At 53.5% G+C, this 24,749-nt stretch overlaps 1 protein-coding gene across 14 annotated transcripts in view; it reads right to left on the bottom strand.

Annotated features, from left to right (window-relative positions):
• The window catches only part of DNM2 (dynamin 2), a 92,710-nt gene that overhangs the window by 28,687 nt on the left and 39,274 nt on the right, over nt 1–24,749 (bottom strand). For 9 of the 14 annotated variants that reach the window (XM_082454901.1, XM_082454891.1, XM_082454890.1 and 6 more), the window contains 9 exons: nt 18,528–18,677; nt 16,937–17,140; nt 14,127–14,225; nt 12,352–12,512; nt 9,235–9,377; nt 4,587–4,722; nt 3,285–3,352; nt 2,532–2,670; nt 56–142 (listed from right to left, as the gene is read on the bottom strand). In XM_082454901.1, coding sequence (XP_082311027.1) covers nt 56–142; nt 2,532–2,670; nt 3,285–3,352; nt 4,587–4,722; nt 9,235–9,377; nt 12,352–12,512; nt 14,127–14,225; nt 16,937–17,140; nt 18,528–18,677 — 1,187 coding nt within the window. Of the gene's footprint in view, nt 1–55; nt 143–1,296; nt 1,436–2,531; nt 2,671–3,284; nt 3,353–4,586; nt 4,723–9,234; nt 9,378–12,351; nt 12,513–14,126; nt 14,226–16,936; nt 17,141–18,527; nt 18,678–24,749 lie in introns of all 14 variants that reach the window. The other 5 variants (XM_082454892.1, XM_082454896.1, XM_082454900.1 and 2 more) reach the window with 1 other exon arrangement.

The raw sequence follows: 24,749 nt of genomic DNA, 5'->3' as shown, positions 1-24,749 counted from the left end.
ACCAAGATCTACTGCACATAAACTGTATCCGAAGAATGAAACAAAAAGCCAGTACCTGGTCCTTGGTCCTCCCCTCCCGTTCCCGGATGTAAGTGGTGACGATTCGTTCGGTCTCCTCTCGCAACCGGGGGTAGGAGCTGAGCTGGAGGGAAAGCAGAGTGGCGGCGTCGGCTGGGTCCTCGTGGCTTGGGCAGCAAAGTGAGCCAAACGGAAAACATGGGCGGAGGGGGGGGTGACATGGAGTGGGCCCACCGGTTCCCCACCCCGCTCCTGTCTCAGAGCTGCTCCAGCCGGCAGACAAGAAGGGGACGGTGGGGGGGACGGTGGGCCGGAGAGACCGAGAGGGTGCCCGCACACAAGCAGAGGTGCTTTTCGAGAATGCGTTTCGGAGGTGGAAAGTGGCAGAGAAAGCGGGTGACAGCCACCCCCCTCCCTCGAAGTGCTGGGTGAGAGCAAGGACACAGTGTAATTAAAGCCCCTGGGCCACCAGCGCGAGGGCCCGAGCGCAGCTCAGGAGTGCGCAGCAGCGCCCGTTCTAGAATGGGGGGAGGGCCAGCATCTGGGCCATCGACCTCGGAGGGACTCCCTTGCGGGGGGCGGGAAACTGCTCCCGATCATCTCACCTTTGGGATCCACTCCTCTGACACCCCCGCTGCCCCAGCCTTTGCAGCAGCAACCAAACTAACGCACAGAAGCCCACCTTCCATGGTTTGGGGAAAGACCACGAGTTGGGAAAAATTGAGCAAATGGTCAAAATCACTCGAGGACAAATTCCATTTTTTTTTTTGGCTACACCACGCGGCTTGTGAGATCTTAGTTCCCCGACCAGGGATCGAACCCGGGTCCTCTGCAGTGGAACTGCAGAGTCCTAACCACTGGACCGCCTAGGAATTCTGAAAAATTCTTAAATGCCTTGTGATGTGAGAACACGCAGATCAGCACACTGGCGAAGTGCTTCACCGCGTTGGCGGCGGTTTGGAAACCACCTTTCTCAAAGCGTTCCAGGGATGGGCATGGGCACTCATCCCTGCTGCCTGCTTAGTAAGTGCATCTGGCGACATCAAAGGCCTTTCATCCCCGTCAGAGGCCCAAAATGCAAAGGTGGAACCCAAGTGCGACTGGCCCACCCCCTTGTGTCAGCCAAGGCAAAGTTGAGATGTCTCCAAGTGACCACTGGCCCACGGAAGGGGGTTCCTGCCGAGGCAGAGTTTCCCAGATGCTTGGGTTAAGACTCACGATGGGAAAGAGAAGATGGGGGACAGAAGCATAGGTGATAATAATGAAACCTTCTGTTACCTTCTCGGCACACTTTTTAATGACCGTGGCCAGTTCTGAGACCACGAGATCAACACACTTCAAACTTGGCTCTTTGAGTTTTACAATCTGTTTTTTCACAATGGCTTCAAAGGCCATGTCGGGGGTGAAGAGCCCCGTCCTGGGTCATGCGGAGGGCGGGATGAGGTAAAAAGACACCCAGGGGCAGTGCAGGCCACACACGTGGGACGGGAGACGGAGAAAGAAGAAACGAGAGTCAGCTGGTTAGTGACATGCATGGAAGAGCCTGCGCCCGCATTTGCCCCGGAAGCTGCTTCGGATCAAGAGGCGACCTGGGTCCAAGGGGTGGGCTTAGTCTGGGGTTTAATTATAAAAGTGCCACGGGTGGGAGTCAGCGTACGAACAGCTAAAGGTTTGGGGAGGCCTTGCCTTTTCGTGTCTGTGACAATGGGCTCTAGGACGAACATCTCCAAACCATCTGGGTTTCTTTCCCTTCCCTTTTCCAATCGAAGAAGCTTAAGAAGCAAATGTGGGCTTTTCCAGACTGAGAACAGAAGGATGAAGCAGAAACTCCTGCCTTGGAAGGCCGACCCAGAGCTCCACGGCCATGGGGGACGTGCAAGCACTAACTGGCCACCAGGAAGCGCTTCAGCACCTTGGCCAACATGTGCCGCCCAGGGAACCAGGCCGGGGGTCCGAGGGCCACTGCCCGGGGACAGCACTGCTCCTGCGGGAGCTGGTGGAGGCTGTTAGGGGCGAGCCCAGGGCCGAGCACTCCTCAGGCCGCTGGCATTTGGGCCTTTCTCGGCGCCTTGGGGACAGAGAAGTGGCTGGCTCCGGGAAAGCCTGAGGGTGCCAGGCATTTGTCAAGAAGGCATTTGTGAGGGGCAGGGAGGTTCAGGGAGCTTGGCCTCCAGCAGGTGACACGAGGTCCCTCTCTGCTTCCCAGAAGACAGCAAAGCGACAGCCCAGCAAGACCCCCATCAGACACATGCTAAGCTTGGTATCAGGGTCCCAGGGAGCCCTGCCCACCAGTCTGGAATCTGGAGGCCTGGCACCCACGGGCTGCACCCAGGCCAAAACGCTTCTGCCCCAGCCTCTGGGTAGAGGCCACGTTCTTGGAAACTGAGGCAATCTGGGAAGGGGAGGGAGGGGGACCAGCGGGGCAAAGGCCAAGCAGCACCGGGAGCCTGATACCAAACTCCCACAGCCCCGTTTCCACAAGGCCAGGAGTCACCCTGCCGAGGGTCCAATACCTTACTGGTACACTGCCTAACTGTATTGATTAGCTCCTGGATAACCAGGTCGACACATTTCAGACAGGGCTCTTTCAGCTTGACGACCTGCTTTTTCACAATGGCCTCGAATGCCAAGTCCGGGGTGAAGAGCCCGGTCCTAAAACCATCCGTACCCGGGGGGCAGGGGAGATAAGTCAGAGAGAAACAAAGCACGGTCAGCGATTTCATAGGCTCGGGTTGGGTTCCCGAGAGAGCCAAGGTTGCAGCAAGTCTGGGGGTCGGACGCCCACGTCCGCTACTTGGAACCCCCCGGGGCGATCTGAGGACCCCACGGCGACACAAGAGTGGAGGGCGGGAGCAAAACGCTGGGGACCCAGGAGGCGTCCGGGGCACCCATCACGGGGACAAATGCTGGGTTCCTGCAATCGTGCCTTGGCTCTGACTTCCTCCCCACCCCCCAGGGCAAATCTGCAGCGAGCTTTCTGACTTGGCTGACCACGGTAACTGGGCCCTTTAACCCATGTTTAACCCAAGGGCAGCGGACAGCCCGGACAGCCGCGGGGCTTATGACAGATCCACACAGAACTAAGCACATCCACCCTCGAGTGCCTTTGGAGACCCAGAGGGAGAGACTAACAGCTACTGCAAACCATCCCAGAGCCCTCTCCAGGCCTCCCAATCGGGGCACCCCAAGGATTGTGGGGACTGACTGGCTGCAGGGTGGCACAATGGAGGTGAAGGGAACACGGCGCCTCCCCCCGTGGAACTTGCCTGACTCCGTGGATATTCTTAATGGCGTAGCTGATCTCCCGTCTTAAGTCCTTCTCATCGAACTCCATCTGAGAAGAGACAAACCAAACACATGCAAGGAGGTACCTGAGGCACCGCCACATCAGGTCTGTACCTAGGGAATGTCACCTCCTGTGTACTGTTTATATTCACAGGGCAGAATATTTAATTGGTCAAAATTTTCAAGAACATTAAAACTCAGTTTCAGCAAGGATGCTCTGAAACTGACACTCTTGCTCTCTTGGAAGGAAAATCAACTCAAACTTTCTTCTGGGCTACGTGGCAGTACAAATCAAAACATACCTCTAAAAACATACCTATACTGTCACAAGGTAGTTTTAAGAGCTCTAGGAATTTATCTTGAGGAATTAATCAAGAATTAGCTACATTCACAAAACCATCCGTAACTGCTGAAAAATGTGCAAAGAACCTAAATGCCCCCAAATGGGAGACTGGTTAAATGAACGATGGGACAGTCATAAAATAAGATAGTGTTTTGCCATTGACAATGCATGAAATGTATATACTAGTTTGGAAAGATGGCAAATTATATGAAAAAAAAAAAAAGAATACAAAGATGCATAATTGCTTAAAAAAAATACATATGCACACACTGGTATGCATGAATATATGTACTGTGCTTGTGGATGCAGGGAGGCTTTTTGCCTGCATTTGCACAGAAATAATTCTCAAAGGACACACATCCAGGTGCTAAGAGGCGTTGTCTGTGGGTGTTAGGATTATGGGTGTTTTTTTCCTTTTAGCTTTTGCTCTTCTATTGAAAACATGACTGGTTTTTACAGAGATGGCATGCGCTCACTGTGAAAAAGTGTAAAACTTCAAGCAATTAAAACAAAAAGAAAACCTCCAATCCCAGCACCCATAGCTGACATCTTGTGACTATCCTTGCAGATCTGTCTCTGCAAAGACACACATCTAGACATGCGTGTATGATTTCATATGAAGGATGTTATAACTATCATCTGTATGTTCTGTTGCATATGCTGGCTCCATAATCTGCTTTTTCCCTTTCAACCACATGCTGGGGACATTTTCCCATGTGAATTTACCTATATTTTCTATGTACTTTGCAAAGAACATGTATTCAGAGGAAGAAAATGGAACTTTTTATACAGCTCTGCTGGAAATCTCTAAGCTCAGGGAAGGAGGCCCGGGCCTGGAAGTGGGAGCTCGAGACCTCGTGGCCTGGGAGGAGGCCGGGTTCAAGGCCGACTGAGCAGGAGGGTCAAGGCTGACTAGAGGGCCCGGCCCGGGCAGTGTTACCTTCACCAGCTCGAAGGGAAACCGCTCATGGAAGATGCGATTGATCCGGGCACCCCCGGAGAGCTCCAGCGTGTCCACTTGGTCTCCAGAACCCTCGATCCTCTTTTCGAAGTCCACCCCAAACTGCTGGACCATCCTATGAGGAAAGAGAAAACCCAAAGGTCAAAGCAGAGGTTTTAACACAGCTCCGGAATTACGTCCCTGGTCAAGCCGTGGCTTACTTTCCTCCGCAGTGAAAGCACTGTATCCTAACCACTAGGCCACCAGGGAACGCCCATCTTTTTATTTTTTAGCAGCAAAAACAGACAAAATCCAGGAGCTGCCAGAGGCAAGCACTTGCTACACACCAGGCCCGCTCTATAGGCCTGTTACGACCATTCATTCATTGAGTTGGGGGCGGGGGGGGGGGGCAATTATTACTCCCATTTTGCAGATGGCAAGAGGGAGGTGCGGGGTGTGTGTCGGGGGGTCACAGTTTAGCAACCTCTGCCCTGAGGTTTGGTCTGATCCGGCAGGACCGTGCCATGAAAAGGGAGCCCCTCCACACAATTCAGGTGGCTTCCACTGGTTCCCACCACCTCCCAGTCTGTTTGGGTCAGGACTCCACCACTGATGGGCTGAGAGGCCTTGGACAGGTGGCTCTGCCCTCTGAGCCTCAGTTTCTTCATCTGCAAAGTGGGTTGGTTGTAACAGCACTTCCACACAGGGTCACTGTAATAAGGATTTAAGGAGTTTCTAGATTTCATCAACTCAAAGCAGGCATTGGTCCCCAAATGCACTAATGGCCTGGACACCCCCCAGAAAGAAAAATGTTGCCAATTAATGGTAATTCACCTGAATCATCTGATTTGAGAAGTTAAAAAAATTTTTTTAAGTGCACACGTAATTGATGAAATGTGGTAACACCATGCGTGGCCCCTTAGAACCCAACCCAGCCCTTAAAAAAGAAGTGTCTCAGAGTATTGCTGATTAGTGCTGCAAGGAAGTGAGCAGTAAAGAACCAAGATATTTATCAGTGTTTTGGTTTTCTTTAGCATTCCTAATTGTTTCCCCCAGTCCCTGGCACTGTCTGTCTGAATCATTTCCTCATTTCCATTCCCCCAGTTCTGGATCTCCTCAAGTACTGTGTAGAGTTTCCCCAGAAGTTTCCCGCACTGGGCTGGCAGCAGGGAGCTGGCAGTTCCCTGGCACAGAGAAGCCCGGCTCTTACGGGCAAATACAGCTGATGCCTGCAAGCTGCCAGGGCGGCCAGGCTCGGCCACCAGTGGATGGGGTTCTTCCTGAACACCCAGGGGGTCACGCACAGGGTGTCCCAGATCCCCAGAAGCTCTCTGCCCACATGAAGCAGACAGTGCCCACACTTGACTTCCTTCCCAGAGACACACAAAGGCCTACGTTAATGCTGCACCTGGAATGGGGACCTTGAACGGTGGCCAAATCAGGGCCAAGATGGTAAAAGGCTTAGCGCTACAGCAAGGACAGAGTACAGAGCAGGGAGTGGTTTAGGGAGCAGGATGAAGCCTACGCCAGCTGCCGCCAGACTCGGAAGGGAAAAGACGTAGCATACGTGAGCACCAGCCTCCCAGGGGCCCTGGGGTCCGAGCTGCACTCAGAGAGCATCCTTGCCAACTGTCATGGGTTAAATTGTGTCCCCCCAAAATTCATGTTGATGTCCTAACCTCCAGTACCTCAGAATGTGATCTTACTTGGAAACAAGAGTCTTTGCAGATGTCATTAGTTAAGATGAGGTCATACTGGAGAAGGGTGGGCCCCTAAGCCACTGTGACTGGTGTCCTTAGAAAAAGGGGAAATTTGGACACACACACAGGGAGAACGGCATGTGAAGATAAGACAGAGATTGGGAGCCCCAAAGTTGCCAGCAAGCCACTCGAAGTCCACAGAAGAAACCAACCCTGCCGACACCTTGATTTTGGACACTCAGTGTACATGACTATGAGACGATAAATTTCTTTTTCTTTTTTTTTTTTTGGCCACACTGCAGGGCTTGTGGGATCTTACTTCTCTGACCAGGGATTGAACCCAAGCCCTCGGCAGTGAGAGCACAGAGCCCTAACCACTGGACCGCCAGGGAATTCCCAATAAATTTCTATTTTAGTTTAAGCCACCCAGTTTGTGGTACTTTGCTGCAGCCACAGCAAATAAATACACCAAGGTACAGGGCAGGTAAGATATCTACAGATGACCAGCGGTCCCTAGAGATGAATGGTCCTGAGTTTAGAGCCACAACTGCACGTCTAGGGAATGTGCATTCCTGCTCCTAGTTCTAGAAGGAGAGAGATCCAGGTGCAAGACAGAAAAGCCGAGGGACAAGAGCTGGTTTGAAAAATGTCCCCGATCACCTCTGCTTGGGGAAAAAAACCTGCCAGGGTTTCAAGTGATCTGTGTTCTATGCACAGGAAGGAGCTGAGGTGAAGGTCACTGTATAACTTGGTTCCCCGACATGGAGCAAGGACCAAGCTGTGCCTGGGAGGAAAAAGCCAGACTCGGAACAATCAATCATGGCAAGGAGGATGATTAAAGTAAAGACAATTAGCTTTCCTATCACTGGCTCCAAGTGAGCCACATACCATATATACCTGTGTGGGACCCGAGGGGGCGCCCAGAACCAGGCCGGGAGGGCCAGCGGGCATGGGCCCCCCTGGAGGCCATGGAAGCGCTACTGATGCAAATTCAAGTTCTCCTCAAGCTAGCGATCCCCTCTTTTAGGAGTCTGCCCTGCGGGAATCCTCGCTTGTGCGCTCAACAATGAATTCGAGAAGCATCTATCGAAGAAGCAAAAAAAATACCCGAACGTCCCCTATGGGCATCGGGTCAGGGGAAGAGCGTATGGGATACTCCGGGCGGCCGTGGGAAGTGGAAGGCTCTCGATGCCACTTCCATCAGCTGCGAGAGAGCAGAACTGGGGGCTAGTCTGATGCCACTGTTCTCATTCTCTGGTAAGACAAGAGCCTGGAGACGGGAACCGGGGTGCAGAGGAGGAGGGGAAGTTTTCACCCTCTGTACACATGAAGGCAGTCATTTTTATAATAAAGGCCGAGGAGGAGGTCATGCAACAAGCCATTCAAAGGGACGCCCGCCAGCAGGGAAGAAGCAAGGGCCTCTGCTGGCCGCTGGTCTGTGTGGCCCATAGCCTGCAGGAGGATCTGGGACTGCAGATAAGATGCTAAATAAGGAACACCAGCCCTCGCTGAGGGGCCGCAGATGACAGCGGTGCACCTCCACTGTGATGTCAAAACCACCCGGGCCGGGCCGCAGGGCACTGGTGAAAAATGACACGAACCCTGGGGGATGGGTGCTGTCTTGGAGGGCGCCCCCTGGCCCGCCCCGCCCAGGGCCCCAAAAGCATCTTCCAAGATTCCCCAATGGCCACGTGATGTGACAGCCGCTGCGGTCCTCATTTTAGGGGCGAGGAAAATGAGGCTCAGAGGGGTGTGGTCACCTGCCTGTGGTTGCCCATCAGGCCCAGGTTTAGCCCCAGGCCGTGGCCTCTGCAGCACAGGCTAGACCAGATCTCCTCCTAAAGCCTGCAAGGGACCAGCGTTGGCGCTGCAGAAAGCTTTTCGGAATGGGCTGAGGCCGTCTGATGTTAAAAGCATTCTCACCCCCAATCCCACCACTGTGCAGTGCCACATGGCAGAGAGGGCAGGGGGACGTCAGGGCTGTAACGGCCACACAGGACAGTGTCCCTCTGGGAGGGGTCTTGTACGCGGCACCATCTGCCATCTGAGGTGCCAAGGAGCTTCTGGATCCCATTCTAGCCAAGCCAGCTAAGGGTCCCTGGCAGGGCAGACACCTGGAGTGCGGAGGCAGGAGGAGCCCCGGGTGAGAAGCTGCGATCATGGGGCACACCCACTCCTCCGACTCACAGCTGGGTGGCTGCCGGGAGCACCGTCTTAGAGTCAGGGTGAGGATTCCAAGAAACCAAGCAGAAGTAGCTGACACATGGCTCGGCTCCCTCCCCCCATGTCTGTCCTCCCTGCAGCCGCCAGAGGGCGCCCGTGAACGCCTGAGTCAGGCCATGTCCTGCCGATGCGCAGAACCCTCCAGGGCTCCCGCCTCAGAGCAAAAACCAAAGCCGTCCCCATGGTCTACAAGGCCCTGTAGGCTCTACCCTGTCCCCTCCCCGCCCTCCCTTCCTCCCACTCTCCCCTCGTTCACTCTGCTCCAGCCACACGGGCCTTCTCCAACATGCTGGACGAAATCCTGCCTCAGGGCCTTTGCACTGGCCGGGCCCCCATCCCCAGGACTCTGCACGGCCCCCTTCCTCACCTCTTCAGGTCTCTGCCCGACTCTCACTGTCTCAGGGGGGCCTTCACTGGCCACTTTATTTTAAATGCTACGCCCACAGCTACCCTGGCGCTCTCTAGCCCCCTCCCTACTTCGATACTTGGCCATTTCACAGAGTACACATGTTCTCATCTACTTATCTTGCCTCATCCTTCCCCCCTCCCCGTTCTGAGCATATGGGGTGTCTGCCCAGTACAATGGGGAGACCCCAGTGCTCAAGACAGGGCCTAGCACACAGGGGGCTCTGGCCAAGTGTTTGTTGAACGGACGGACGGATGAGTGGGGGAGCCTGAGGCCAGGTGGAGGCCCCGGAGCGCCAGGCGGGGGGAGGGGCACATACTGCAGCAGGGCTTTGGTCTTGCGCGTGGGGTCGTCGGGCCGGAAGTTCTTGTACTCCTCCACCTCCTTCTCCAGGGACAGCAGCTGGCTCTGCAGCTTGCTGCGCAGGGCAGGCAGCGACTCCCGGATGTGGTTGGTCAGTTGCTGCGGGAGAGAGGCTAGAGGTCAGAGGTCAGCACGGGCAGGATGCTGAGAAGGGGCGGGCCCGCTCCACCCCCAGCCTCGAGGGACCAACAGAAACATCCAGCTGGAGTCACACTGGCGTGAGGGACAGGGAGAGGTGGCACAGCTCCGTCCACAGTGGCAAGATGCTGCAAACAGCCCGCGGGGCCTTGGGAGGACAGATCAACCAGGCTGTCCACACCAAAGAGTACACGCAACTGTTCGCAAGGACCAGGCAGCAGGACCCAAGTGCTGACCGGGAACAGCCTCCCACAAGTGCTGCTCAGTGCGGGGGGGTGGGGGGGAAAGCCTAGAAGCCACCGCAGGACCCAAGTACAGAAGGACTGTCAGACGGGCGATGGTGCATCCACACTGCAGAACGCTGGGGGAACGTACAGACGCGGGGACGGGCCCTACAAACTACAACAGAAACAGTTTGCCAGAAAAGGCACCAAACACACCTATGATGTGCTCCCCTCTGTAAAGACGGGGAGAAAGTAAGAACACATTTTCATTTGCACGAACAGAGGGAAGGATGGTTCACAAGAGAAGGGCAGAATGGAGCAGGCAGGTGGAAGGACCCTTCCCTGCAGCCCCCTTTTCCCTATTGTTCTGCCTTTGAACCACAGGGATTTGTTCCTTATTCACGGATCTTAAAAGGGGGCAGCAGTGCAGAAAAAGTTAGGCAATGAGCCTCAAGATGGGTCGTTCAAGAAAAAGCTAGATACAGATCAGTGGGTAAATATCTTAACTGTTCAGGTGGTGAAAAGGAAGACGGAAAGGGAAGAGAAGGAAAAGAGAAGCAGGAGGAAGAGGAAGGCTGGCGGTACAGACACATCAGTGTCTAGCGTCTCGAGAAGGAAGCCCAGGAAGTGGTGACACCGGCCGCCTCAGGGGAAGAGAGCCATCGCGGGATGGGAGGAAATGGGACATTCACTATATTTGCACTGTCTGACTTTTTTTAATACTATGATAAAAGAGAAAGAGAAGGGAAGAAAAAAATAATAGCCATAAAATCAGCTAAAACCCACAAAGTGAAAAGCAGTGTTTTGTGGCCATCTGTCCTACAAGCCAAAAGAAATGACAAACTATCCATCAAGCTAGAAAAAAAACATATGAAGGAGCCTCACACTCCGTGGAATGAATCTGATGGTCGCCCCAAAGCCCTATGTGAGCTGGGGCCCCTCCCTGTGGGAGCTGCAGGTCCCTAAGGGCGGCAGTCCACTCCGGTCCCCGACAGCATCCTGGGGCGTTACGGTGGCCCCATTTAGCTCGCGAGGCAAAGGAGGTGGGGGGGACCAGGAAGCACCAGGATGTGGAGCTAGGCCCCCAGAAGGCCAGCTGGGCTGCTCACCTGCGGCTCTCAGAGGGGGCCCCAGGCACCTGCGGGGAGTTTTACTTCCCTTCCTCTCCCTCCACCCCCTGCCCAGGCAGACCGCTGCTTCCTTTCCTGGAGGGCCCCTCCCACCAGACACTTACTTCCCTCTTTGTTCTGCTGAGCTGCCTGCTCTCCCTTCCTGCTCTGCGCCAGCTCTCTTCCCGGCCCCATCACTGCCTAACGCTCGACTGTGCCTCTACCTGGTGCCCCCAATTAGAAACATCCCTTCCCTAAGGACAGGGCCCAGCTCCCACATTGCCACTGTGTCCCACTGCAGTCACGAAGGACTCAGACTGTCGCTCTGAGGCCCTGCCCCATCCGAGATGCTACCATATAGCACTGAGGGGGAATTCCTCATAACCCCGGGGCCACTAAGGACCACACTGCCTGCTACAGAATAGTTACATAATCCCACATTAGGGATTTTACTCTCGTAGAAATTGGCACACATGCAAAACGATGTTATTAAACAGCAGCCTTTTACTGACTAGGAACATTAGAAACCAGCCTTCCAAAAAGAGCCTGGTTAAACAGCCTAAGACCCATGTGTTCAGGGACTACTACAGGGCCACGAAAAAGAGTGAGGAAGCTTTTTCTGTAGGGACAGAGCTCCAGGAGATACTGCTGAGCAAAAAAAAAAAAAAAAAAAAACCAAGGGGCGGGTATCCATGACTATGCAAGAAAGAGAGAAATGTGATTCTCAAAAGTCCTTTCTGCTTTTATGAACAGAAAGAAACTCAGGCGGTGTTAACAGTGGTGCCCTAGGGGTGGGAAGCAGGGGCAGATGGGGGCGCTTCACTATATACTTTTAAACACTGGTATTTTTTATGAGCCCTGTGAATATACTACCTCTGGGAAAAAAGAACACTAGAAAAGCAGTGAGATACCAGAGTTGATGGCATTTGATATGTGCTGCATTTCATGTAGCAGACGCCAGCCCTGGGGGCAGCGATGCGGATGATTCTGGCCTGATGGACGGGGAGGCTCGGAGAGGCGGGGCTAGGCTTTGGACCAAGGAAGGCCAGGCTCCGAAGTCCTCCCACTTGGCTACTGTCGAGCGCTGCCAGCCACCCGGTGTTGGTCCAGGCGAGGCATTCGTAACCCAGGTCATCAGTGTCAGGAACTGTACGCAAACTTCTGGGTACGTGACTAAATAATTACGGTGGTAATTAAAATAATGGTAATAAACAAGAAGGTCCTACTGTACAGCCCAGGCAACTATAGTCAATATCCTGTGACAGACCATAATGGAAAAGAATATGAAAAAGAATATATATATGTATAACTGAATCACTTTGCTGTACAGCAGAAATTAAACCAACATTGTAAATCAACTATACCTCAATACAATTTTTTTTTTAAATAAAAATAAAATAATGGTAACAATAGTAGTGATGGTAATAATAGTACCAGTACAGACTTACTGAACACCCACTCTTCTCCAGGCCCTGAGTCATTTTGTTCACTGAACCCATTTTGCTAAAACAAGTGCTGCTCTAGACCACGGCCAACGGCATTGTGGATGGCAGCTGTTGTGCAGTGCGCAGCCTGAGCAACTGCACAAAACCCTTGCTGTACCTGATTCAGAGTCTTCTGCAGGTGTGGGGTGCCCATGCGGTCCGCCATGTGCCGGTAGGCCGGGTGGGAGAGGAAGAACTTCCTCTCGGCCGCCAGCGCTGCGCGGATGTCCTTCTTGCCCTCAATGTCCTTCTGGCTGCGGTTCACCACGCCAATGTAGCCTGTGGGGAGAGAGGTTCAGGTCAGGGCAGTGCCAGGCAAGCCAAGGAGCCCAGATGCCCCCTTTTTTGCATGGGACCGGGCAATGCGGGGGTGCAGACATGGATCTTGCCCTACGAGTCACTCACAGACGAGGTGACAAGCCATACGCATTACTCAGAAGCAACACGGAGAATGCAAACACTGAGTACAGTCCTGAAAAGCAACGCAAGTGTTTGGAGGAAGAAGTTATATTCAGCATGGTGTGAGGGGCTGGACAGAGAAAAGCCCTGGAGAAGATGAAATCCACAATCCAAGCTTTAGAAACAGAAAAAAAAACTTCAAAAAGAAGGGCAATGGGGGACAGCTAATCTTGCTGGATATTAATACCTATTCTACACTGTGTCACAGTGAAAAACAGGAGCCAACCTAAGTGTCCAACAAATGGGGTCTGAGTAACGGTCCATGTACCCCCATATGAGGGATCCCACAGGATCTTTTACAGTCATCTTGAAGAGTATTTGCCTTCAAGGGAATGTTCACAGGGACACATTCTGCTATTTTGCTAAGTGAAATGGAAAAGCAGGTCACCAGGCGGCGTGGCGCTGGAGAGCTGGCGTTCCAAACCAGCTCCGCCACCTGCCAGCTTTGTGAGCTGGGGCAAGGGATTTAGCCTCTCGGTGCCTCAGTTTCTTCATCCATAAAATGGGGATGAGCACAGAGCCATTGCATTGGATTGTTAAGGGGATTAAATGGGTTCTTCCACACCAAGAGTGCAGAACAGTGCCTGAAACGTAATAGGTACTTAATACACGTTTGCTATTCTCATTTTATTGAAAATAAAAATACTTGGGCTACTCTTGTCAGAATATCTGAAACTAAACTAAACACGAGCCTAATCAGCCTCTGTCTAGATCAAATGACTGGTTTATAGGGAACTACAATTGGCCAGATCCCAAGTGAAGCAGTACAGATAAAGTGGCCGGAGAAGGAGCTGTTTGAACAGTATCGTAGGTATTTATGTGTCAAATGATAGGATGCCTAGGATTTGCTTCATGACCCCCAAGGGAGGAAAGAACAACAGGAGAGGATATTTGGGGCATTGAAGGTTAGCTGTATGTGATTAGCAGCGAGGCTGGGCCAGTGGTTCTCCTTGCACTTTTCTCTCCACTTGAGAGAATGTTTGAAAGCAAGTATTGAACATTAAGAAAAGTTACAAATCCTCGGGAACTCTTGGGAAGGAGAACCACAGAGTATTAAATAGGGGGAGAAGTTGCGCTGTGGATGATTTCAGTTTCCTTCTTCTGGACACTTGTTTCCTGTTGCCAAAATGAGTAGGCATTCACTGTGTAACTGAAAAATGAATGCACGCAAATCAGAAGAAAAAGCTACCTGTGTTCACTTGGGCAGAGAAAAAAAAAGAAGCTTCTACAATGGAACAGAAAAGCAGTTACTTCTGGGCAGTGGGGACATGGGATGGTGAATGTATCTGTGAGCATTTGCTGGGGTTTCAGTAAAGATAACAAAAACAAATCATTTTCCAAAAGCAAAGGTGCACCAGCTCTCCTGCTGCTCAAGCCCACCCATCTTGCCTGCCCTCCCCTGCCCTGTAGCCCCCTGGCCCTCCCGGGCCGCACCTCTTCTCAAGGGGAGCAGCTTGTTCTCCAGGATGTCCCTGGCATCAGTGCCTTCGTCCATCAGGTCGAGCTTGGTGATGACGCCGATGGTCCGCAGGCCTGAAAGAGCACAGAGGTCAGAGGGTGCCATGAGGAAGGAGCACAGGCTGGCAACCCCGGGCCACCTGGGGCCCAGCTGGACCCCCCCCCCCCACTTCCAGGCCGTGTGACCCGGGACAAACCATAACGTCACCTGCCTGGACCCTAGTTTCCCTCATGTCAGATGAAGGCAGTAACACACCAATCTCAGGGGGTCGTCCATGAGGATAAACCTGGCACGTGGCAAATGTTCAATCAATAAACGCTGGCCACCATCATCACTGGTATGACCAGAGACGGCGTCTTGCTGCAGCATCAGGGGGCAACCTCATCGAACTTGAAACCCAGGTCAGAATCTCCATGCTGTGCTGAGTGGCATGCAACGTAACACGCTAACCCGTGACAATTGTCTCTAGGGTTACCTCTCATCTGAATGGCCAAAATTCCACTCTGGAAACCACCCCATGGAATTCCTCTTCGTCCCAAGTTGCCCAGAATCGAGGGAACCCTGCAGATCGATCAACTGCCCCTGCTGGTGCCTGAGGGCCCTTCGATCAACTGCCCCTGCTGGTGCCTGAGGGCCCCTCTGTGCTAGCCGTGTGTGTGTGTGTGTGTGTGTGTGTGTGTGTGTGTGTGTGTGTGTGTGTGTGTGTGTGTGTGTGTGTGTGTGTGTGAGAGAGAGAGAGAGAGAGAGAGAGAGAGAGAGAGAGAGAGAGAGAAAGACATCACAGAGGGAAGCCCAGGGAGATCTCTGGGGGGTGCTATGGTGGGCGTCGAAGAGGTGATGGCCGTACCTTCCCTGCGGCCCCTGCCTGCTCACGTTCTGCTGAGAGTATGAGCTGGCATCACCTTTTCGGAGGGCAAAGGAGCCCCCACTGCAAGCACCCACAAAGCTTGGGGAGGGTAGAGGCAGCCCAAGGTAGAGAGATATGACTGGGGAGGGAGTCTGGGGGCATCTACTTTATTAGAAATGTCCAATCTCACTGAAGCACTGTTCCTAAAAGCTCAGAAACAACCCAAATGTTCAAGAACAAAAAAAAAGACAGCAATGAGCTGCACAGTGGATGGCTACAGACCTATGTCCCTATGGTAATAGGCAAACACACACACACTACAGAAAAATAAGGAAAGACCATCCCATTTCTAAAAATGTGACTTTACGTGGAAGAACAAACTCTGAGAGAATATTTGACCAGTGTGGCCACCAGTATCTGCAGGGGGAGAGGAGCTGTCACATGTTAGGCTCTACATTTTACAATGATGACATTTTGGGGATAATTATCATGAATACTTCCAAAGTTAGAAAGCGACTTTTTTCTGGAAGAATGCCAGCATCAAGTTCACCTGACTGTTTTCAGCCGCACCTCCTCACTGCCTGATCTCGCCTCTGTGGTCACGGTCACATGCTGTTTCCCGGGACTGGACTAGGGGGCAGGAAGGCCTTGGGGGGGCGCTGCGGGCAGGGGCGGCCCCTCCCAGGAAGGCACACCGGGATGGCCCTGGGGAAGAGCTGCCAGAGCCCCGAGCTCTGGGGAGCTCACACTCCCGGCGGGAAAGGAGCCCCCTTCGCCGACTGTCCCCCAGGCCTACAAACTAGGGGGCGTGAGCCACAGAGCCTGTCTCCCCCAACTCCACACTGGTCCCCAACTCCTTCCAAAACACTGTGGGATCCAGGCAGTCAGCGGACAACTTGGAGAATGTATTTCGGTGTGTGTTGTACTCTGCTAACCCCCCCCACCGCCGCTCTCAGAGCACACCCAGCTCCCCACCGCAGCCCACGGGGCCTGCTCGACTGGTCCTGGCCCCTCTCCGCCCTCGCTCCTGCTCCCTCCCTTTAGCTCACTCTGCTCTGGCCACACCGGCCTCCCTGCTGTGTCCTGGGCACCCCCGCTCTTTAGTACCCACTGACCATTTTCCTGGGTTTTGCCTCTTTTTCTCATTCTGATCTTGCCCAGAACCTCACGTCTTCAGAAGCCCGTGACTGCACCCATTTCCACCCCAGCCTCTCTCAGTGGGTTCTATTTCCATCCAGTGCTTACCACTACCGGAAGTTACTCCACTTGCTTATTTCCAGTGGGGGATTCTGTCGCCCCCACTGGAATATCAGTTCGCTGGTGGCAGGGGCTCCTCTCAATTTTGTCCCCTGCAGGGTTCCCAAGGCCGAAACAGAGCCTGGCATGTAGCCAGGGCTTAACTGACATTTACTGAACGAAGGCCCTGGGCCACAGATGCCCCAGTCTCCACCACTCCCTCCGGCCCCAACTGGCTTCATTAACTCGTCATCCTTTCACCTTCCCTGCCAGACCCCCGGAGCAGTGATGGCGAGACCTCCGGTCCTCTTTGACAGCTCTACAAGTTAGGACTGCTGTTGCCACTTCGACAGGAGGGACCAAGCCTCGGGAAGGAAGAGGAACTTCCAGAGGTGGGATTTGGACTCGCATCTGTGCCCAAGGAGGGCTGCCCTCTTCCCACCGCCCTGGACTAGCTTTCTGCACAGGCGAAGCAGGGACCAGCTTTCCAAGGAGCAATGCCAACCGCCACACACTGGCCTCCCAAGGGATGCCCCCCGGGACTGCTGGCCCTCATGGGAAATTCTGTGTCCCGGGCCTTTTCCTGGGGAGGCTGTGCGCCAAAGGGAACGCCAGTGACGTGGAATCGAGGATGTGGGGCAAGTCGTGATGCTCCAAGGCGCCGGGAAGAGGGAGCTGCTGCCGTGGGGGCTCGGGGGGTACCTTGGGGGTCGACCTCCTTGGCCAGCTTGAGGGCATCCGAATTGGCCAGGTCCATGTTGGCGGGGGTCACGGCGAGGATGAGGCTGCTCTCCCGGCTGATGAACTGCAGGATCATGTCCTTGATCTGGTACTCGATGTCTGCGGGCTGGTCCCCCACAGGCACCTTGGTGATGCCCGGGAGGTCGATGAGGGTCAGGTTCAACACTGGGAGGGAAAGCAGAGGGAGAGGCTGTCAGAGCCAGGGCAGGGGAGGCACGCCCAGCCCTGCAGGGACCTGGCCCACTTCTCCAAGTGCTGGGGGTCAGGCCTCAGGATGTCTCCTGCGCTCCAACTGGATCCCACCTTTTGACCCGATAACTCCCTCCTAGGAATCCCATCTTATAGACACCCTCCTGTACTCTATTTCAGTGAGACAGCTTTGTTTTTTTAATGAAGTGACTATTTTTTTTTTACTGAAGTATAGTTGAAGTACAATATCATATAAGTTACAGGCATATAATATAGTGATTCACAATTTTTTAAAGTTATACTCCATTAATAGTTATTATCAGCGATACAGTTTTAAATCTGGACATTTGCATTTGCAGACTGGAATTACTCTCGATGGCTGAATAAATTTCAGCCCATCGATTCAGCCAATACCAAGGAACTATTAAAAACAAAAAGATGATACTCTGGTAAGAAACACACTCTGAAATGCACTCATACAAAAAAGAGGCATCGACAACTTTTATACCATGCTACGATTTGAGTAAAAGTTGTGAAACACACATACACGATATATACATACATGTTCATAACTGCCTACATAGGCATTATGTATCATTTCGAGAACATGAAATATATTTCTAATTTTGGAGGGCAAGGTACGTTTTCGCTGGATATACCCTTTTATAACTTGAATATGAGCCATGTACAGGCATCATTTATTCAAAAATAAATAAACTGGGAATTGCCTGGCGGTCCAGTGGTTAGGACTCTGCACTTTCACTGCCGAGGGCGTGGGTTCAATCCCTGGTTGGGGAAGTAATATCCCGCAAGCCAAGTGGTGCGGCCAATAAATAAATAAACAAATAAATAAACTCATCACAAAGAACCCATACCGAGGTGTTAAGAGTCGGCTGCAATATTCACCAAATACCACTTAAGTTAGCAATCCATGCCTCTGGGTCAGAGGTTATACATGGCTACAGGCTGCTTGCTCTGTTTTAATGATGCAGTTTTAAAATCAGGACGTTATGCACAAAAATCTGGCTTTCTGGCTCCTCTTGAAGAACCAGAAGACCTGGCTGCCTTGGGCTGGCATCACTGTGTGGCCACCATTCACCTGGGAGCCGAGCCGTGGCTGCTCCTTTAAAAGGAACATATGAGCTGCAATTCACCCCAGACTCCACCACTCCCGACAGTCTCCCTGGCGTGCTGTTTCTCTTAGAGCTGAGATGAGACGTGGGAAGATACGGATCAAGAGGGCTGTGTTGTGTGTGAAGAGAAATGGGAGGGGCCGTATTCCTGACGGTGAAGCCGACCCGACCCGTGACCCGCAGAGTCAGCCTTCCGCTGCCCCCGTATGTGAGGGGTCCCTTTTTCCTACCGTGTGGCGAGTAGACCCGCAGGTTGATGGGCACTGGGGAGATGCCTTTGTTGGTCCCCGTGACCCTGTCGGTCTCGGCTTCAATCTCCTGTCGGACTTCCTCAAAGTCTGTAAACTTTTTGGACTTGCAGTGCAAAAACTCGGCATATTCTGAAAAGGGAAGAAAGATGCTCCAAGTGAGAAAGAGAAGCGGTCTCGCTGCGTGCAGGGGGAACAGATGGCCTTCTGGGACAGGTGCTTTGTCAAGCAGAGAAAGTGAAGAATCAGTTACAGGCCTCCCAGGAATTTGGGGAGCAACAGATTCATTCTCTTGACAAGTATTTGAGGGGGGCCCTCCTATAGACCATGCCCCCTTCTAGACCTCAGGGATTCCCCAAGGTACAAAACAGGCAAAAATCCTGACTCTGTGGAATGGACATTCTCACGAAGCATTTTGCAAAACAACACGTCATGACATATTATGAGTATAAAAAAAAATCAAAAACAAAACAAAAAAAACCCACAAAAAACAAAAGACAACAACCAACAGGTGGGTGTGACCAGCACTTATCCTTTTTCTTGATGAACAGAATACGAAGGATGGGCGTGCATCACCCAGAGCGCGGTGATGCACGTTCGATGAAGCTTCTGCTTCCGTGTTATATCACACGAGACGGTCCTGTGTTATATCACACGAGACGGTCCTGTGTTATATCACACGAGACGGTCCTGTGTTATATCACACGAGACGGTCCTGTGTTATATCACACGAGATGGTCCTGTGTTATATCACACGAGACGGTCCTGGGTCCTGATGCAGAATCTCAAGTCAAAAGGGCCGCAAGCCGCTGCCCTGGTGGGATCCTGAGCCGCCAGCGCCCTCTAGCCAGGCGAGATCCCCAGTGCGTGTCCCTGGAACTCATCGTCCTCCTTCCCCAGGGCACCCGCACAGGATGGGGAACAGGCAGCACCACTGGCCTCACCAAAGCCCATCTCGCTGCCCCTCCGCCCCTCCTGGCTGTTCATGGGGCCCCCCAACCTAGACGTGAACCCCTCAGGAGAAATGCTTTCTGGCTTCTTCAGGCCTTCTGAGCCCAGGGTGTCTGAAAGCCGTTATTGACACTGAGATGAAGGGAAATAAAAGTGACTAACGGGGCTTCCCTGGTGGCGCAGTGGTTAAGAATCCGCCTGCCAATGCAGGGGACACGGGTTCAAGCCCTGGTCCGGGAAGATCCCACATGCCACGGAGCAACTAAGCCCGTGCGCCACAACTACTGAGCCTGCGCTCTAGAGCCCGTGAGCCACAACTACTGAGACCGTGTGCCACAACTACTGAAGCCCACGTGCCTAGAGCCCGTGCTCCTCAACGAGAAGCCACCGCAATGAGAAGCCCGCACATAGCAACGAAGACCCAGCACAACCTAAAATAAATAAATTAAAAAAAAAAAAGTGACTAATGATAGTGCTGGTCCTATCATCAAGGCAGAGAAATCCAAAGCACAATGTGGATAAAGCAGGAAGAAAAAATGTTTATCGCAGGACATAGGTGCTGAGTCTATAGGCATTCACCGTACAATTCCTGACTTTTCCATGTGTTTGAATTTTCACAGTATATGTTGGGGAGGGGGGACCTTCTAGGCCCAGAGATCACGGCTCCTGCAAGTGATGCTGAAAAGAGGGAAGTAAGTCTCACTGGCAAACAGCCTAAAGAACTGGTCCACGGCAGAGATGCAAAGATGTACACTGTAGCGCTGTTTCTCACAGTAAAAGACTAGAAATTGCCTCAATGTCCACCAGGAGGAGACCTGGCTACATAAATCACAGCACAGTGTTACCATCAGCTGCATCAGAAGAAAAGATGGAGAAAGACCCCTGCGACAGAGAAAGGCCAGGCAGGTGAAGAATCTCTACCCAGAGGTGGAACACAGCAGAAAGAAATGAACGCAAAGAGGTTCGCCATCCCATCACCATAACTGAACAAACTATGGCCAACAGTCAGGCATTGTTTGCTCTGGCCAGGCCCTGCGTGTGGTCCCATTTGTTCCTCACAAGTGAGCACCTTAGCAGGTAGGCACCTCCATAATGCCCATATCACAGACAGGGAAACTGAGGCCAGAGAAGTGATGCAACCTGGCTCAAGCTCAGTGGCGGAGCTGGGATTTGGAGTTCAGATAATCTGTCTCCAGATGGTGGCTCTCGAGTCACATGGCCTCTGTGAGGCCACAGACAGGCTCCTCACCTCTCTAACCTCTGCTGCGGGGCTCAGGGGGACTCTGCGCTCAGATCACTGAGGATCTTACCCAATGTGGGCACTGGCCACTCGGGAGCAGGGCAAGGAAGACGCTGGCTGGAGGGTACAGGATCAACCACCCCACCCCCTTCAGCTGACCCAGTTCCCAAGGACGGTCGTGCTCCAGCCCTCCACAGGGACAAGAGGAAATGCTCCGCTGCTCTTCCTGCAGCAGCCACCACAAATGGAACAGTCCTCCACCCCCACAGCAAACCTCAGCTCTCTTCTGGCTCAAGGCCCTGGGCTCAGCACTTGCAAGGTACCATCCCCCTTCCTAGAGTGCAGGGGAATGGAGGATGGGAAAGGGGCTGCGGACCAGGACACAGGCCCTGTCCCTTGCAAACCTCTGCCCTGCCAGGCCGGCCTGCCTGTTGCCTCTTCCAGGGAGCCTTCCCTGACTCCACGCCACCTGGAACCCCCATTGTGCATCTTGGACCTCCTCCCCTGGCAGAGCCAGGTCACCCCAGATTGTGTTTATGGGACCAGGACCTGCCAGCCGTAGCCTCCCAGAGCCTAGTGTGTGTGGCAGCCTTCTCTTCTGCCAGACCCTTTGTGCCTTTGTGTGAGAGAAAGATGTGCAGGAGGTGGTGCAGGAGAGCCACAACTTCTCCCCCAGAGGGTCAGTGGGCAGCAGGACGTGCCCTCTGTGCCTAACGGGAAGGTCAAGGATTCAGCCAGGCCCATCCCTCACAGCCTGCCTTCCTTACTGGACTCCTCGTCACTTTGGAACCATGGGCTAGAGTCCAGGCTCATGCCAACTAACAAAGGTTCTGCCAACCCTCCTTCCTCTCCGCCCGCAAGCACTGACCCTCTTAAAGCCAGACCTCAGCCTCTGCTCCTTGAAACCCTCCACAGCTCCCACCTCACCCCAGTAAAAGCCAAAGTCTTGGGACTTCCCTGGCGGTCCAGGGGTGAAGACTCCGCGCTTCCAATGCAAGGGGCGCGGGTTCGATCCCCGGTCCGGGAACTAAGATCCCACATGCCGCACAGTGCGGCCCCCCGACCCCAAAAAAAGAGCTGAAGTCTTCACCACATGCCGCAGGGCCCTACAAAATTTCCTTCCCCCCAACTTCTGACCCCAACTCACTCCCCTCCAGCTACACTGGCTTGCCTGGTTTCTCACACTCCAAGCCCTCCACACCTGCCTCAGGGCCTTTGCACTGGCTCTTCTCGCTGCCTACAGATACCCTTACGGGTCCCTCCCTCTCCCCCTTTAGGTTTCTGCTTGAATGTCACCTCTCTTTCTCCGTGAGGCCTGCTCTGACCCCAAAGTGAGATGACAAACCTCCTCAGTCTCTTTCCCCCTTCCCTTCCTTAGGATCGTCCAAGTACCTGCCACCTTCTAATACGGTTTACCTTGTCAGCCTATGTATTTTCTCTGATTCCCAGGAGAAGGTCCACCCCACGGGGCAGGGATCTGAATCTGTGTTGTTCTGTGTCCCCGGGGCACAGTACTCTGAGCACACAGTAGGTGCTCTGTAATTACGTTTACAACTAAAATGACTGCCGGAAAGGTAGTATGGTCCCTGCTCCAGCTTCCGTGAGGTGGCCCAGCACCACCACGGCCACCAAGCTGGATATACGGGAGACTAGACAGGAACAGGGTCTGATGGGACCACCTGCTATCTCCCCCTCCCTCCCTCCTTCCCAATGCACTTCTTGATGGCACAGGTCCAGCCCAGAGCCAGGGTCCTGGTCTGATGAGGAAGATGGACTCGGCACAAGCATGTCACAGCAGGTGCCAGAGGTGCTCAGAAAAGAGACTCAACGTACCAGGAACTAGGAGGGGTCTCCTGGAGGGGTGGCCTGCCCGACTCAGCCCTGGCCTACCTCATGCCCGCATGATCTTTCTGAAGTGGAGACATTTCCCCACGCCCTGAGGATGCTCTGGACACAGGGGAGTCTACGGGAGATGGAGAGACGGTGGGGGAATGCCCACTGGCCAGGCTCCCCCTCTGTGCCTCAGTTTCCCCGTGAGGAAAATTAAAATATGACAAATAGGCGGAGTGTTTAGCCTGGGTTTCCACAGCCCTGTAAGTGCTTGGATGGGGGAGGTGATTTTTTTAACGATGTACGGTCTCAAAGAATAATTCAGAGGCCTTGAGGCTGAGCTAATGGCCTGCAACGCCTGGAGAGCGCCCTCTCAACTCATCCCCAGCAGCCCAGGCTGAGCCACCACCAGCTCCACCTGCCCTGGTCCCCGGGCCCCGCTGCAGCGCTGGTCTATCCCCAGAGCAGCTGCAGCGTTTTCAAACCTTCCTTTCCTTGTGCTCAGATAACAAAGCCAGTCCCTCAGGTCCCTGGGCCCTGCCACAGCATTTCGACGGCCACACGGGCACCCCACCGGAGCCCGGCAGCAGGCTTCCCTGGAAGGAGGGCCAGCCACGTGTGATCAGTCTCCAGAGGCTCCACGGGACCAGCCCAGGGCACAGCAGGAATCAAGGATAAAGCGGGCCCTCGGCGAGCAGCTGAGCTGCCAACTTGGAGGAGCCAGCCACCCTTAGCCACTGCAGGGCATCCCACCCGCGTCCCATGGGGTCAGTGAATGCACCTGCAGTTTTTTTCTAGAAGGAGGTCCTGCCCTCCACCCAGGACTTGTTCCCTGCCTCCTTCAGGTCTTGGCTCTAAACAACTCTGCTCGGGGAGGCCCACCCAGACCAGCCGGCCCTTCGCGGCGCTCCGCACACTGACTCACCACGTGCTTGTGTGTCCCCTGCTAAAGTCAGAGCTGCAAGAAGGGACTGCGAGGGACTTGGTTTTGGTCTCTGTACTCCACAGTGCCTGGTGCATAGTAATTGCTTAATAAAACTTAATTACTAGGTGGCCTGTTACAAAGCATTAGGTGCCGAAGCGTAGGAGGACTTCCCCCACCCCGTGACTCCCATGTGGGTCCCCACTGTGTTCAGTAGCCAACACCCCGCCTTGGGCATCCCCCAGGCATGCCCTTCAAGAAGGTGCCCTCAGGACTCCGCCGGTGGTCCAGTGGTTAAGACTCTGTGCTCCCAATGCAGGGGGCATGGGTTCGATCCCTGGTCGGAGAACTAAGATCCTGAATGCCGCTCGGCACAGCCAAAAGCAAAAAAAGGTGCCCTCAGAAGGGAGGTGACAAGTACACGCCACCACCTTCTTGGGGTCAGCCCACCCACCTCCACCCCCGGGCACAAGGAAGCAGCCCCATGACAGAGGCCACAGTTCCTCAACCTGGTATCTCATGAGGTCTTTGGGGCCTCCCATTTTAAAGGACCTCATGGAGGTCCACGAAGGCATGGTCAGAAGATCCCCCTCCCTACCCCAAAGGCAGACCAGGCCACGAGCCCACTGGCATTGCTTAAGAATCGTGAAGTGGGGTCCAGTGGTTAGGACTCTGCACTTCCACTGCAGGGGGCCCAGGTTCAATCCCTGGTCGGGGAACTAAGATCCCATAAGCCGAGTGGTGCAGCCCAAAAAAAAAAAAGAAAAAAGAAAAAGGATCAAGGATATAGAAAGAAGAAAAAGATAGGAGAGATGTGTGATAAGAAGAAAGCATTTACTGGATATCTTTAAGAATACGGGGGCTTCGCTGGTGGCGCAGTGGTTAAGAATCCACCTGCCAATGCAGGGGACACAGGTTTGAGCCCTGGTCTGGGAAGATCCCACATGCCGCGGAGCAACTAAGCCCGTGCGCCACAACTACTGAGCCTGCGCTCTACAGCCCGCAAGCCACAACTACTGAGCCTGTGTGCCACAACTACTGAAGCCCGCACGCCTAGAGCCCGTGCTCCAAAACAAAAGAAGCCACCGCAATGAGAAGCACGTGCCCACAATGAAGAGGAGCTCCCGCTCGCCGCAACTAGAGAAAGCCCGCGTGCAGCAACGAAGACCCAATGCAGCCAAAAATAAACAAATAAAATCAATAAATTTATACAGAAAAAAAAGAATACGGAATGCTAAAACTTGATAAAGCATTAAAAAAA

This window comes from Balaenoptera physalus (assembly GCF_965194825.1).
Source record: "Balaenoptera physalus genome assembly, chromosome: 3".
Taxonomy (NCBI): Eukaryota; Metazoa; Chordata; class Mammalia; order Artiodactyla; family Balaenopteridae; genus Balaenoptera; species Balaenoptera physalus.
The sequence above is the reverse complement of the archived record's forward strand: the minus strand, read 5'-3'. Positions and strand labels throughout refer to the sequence as shown.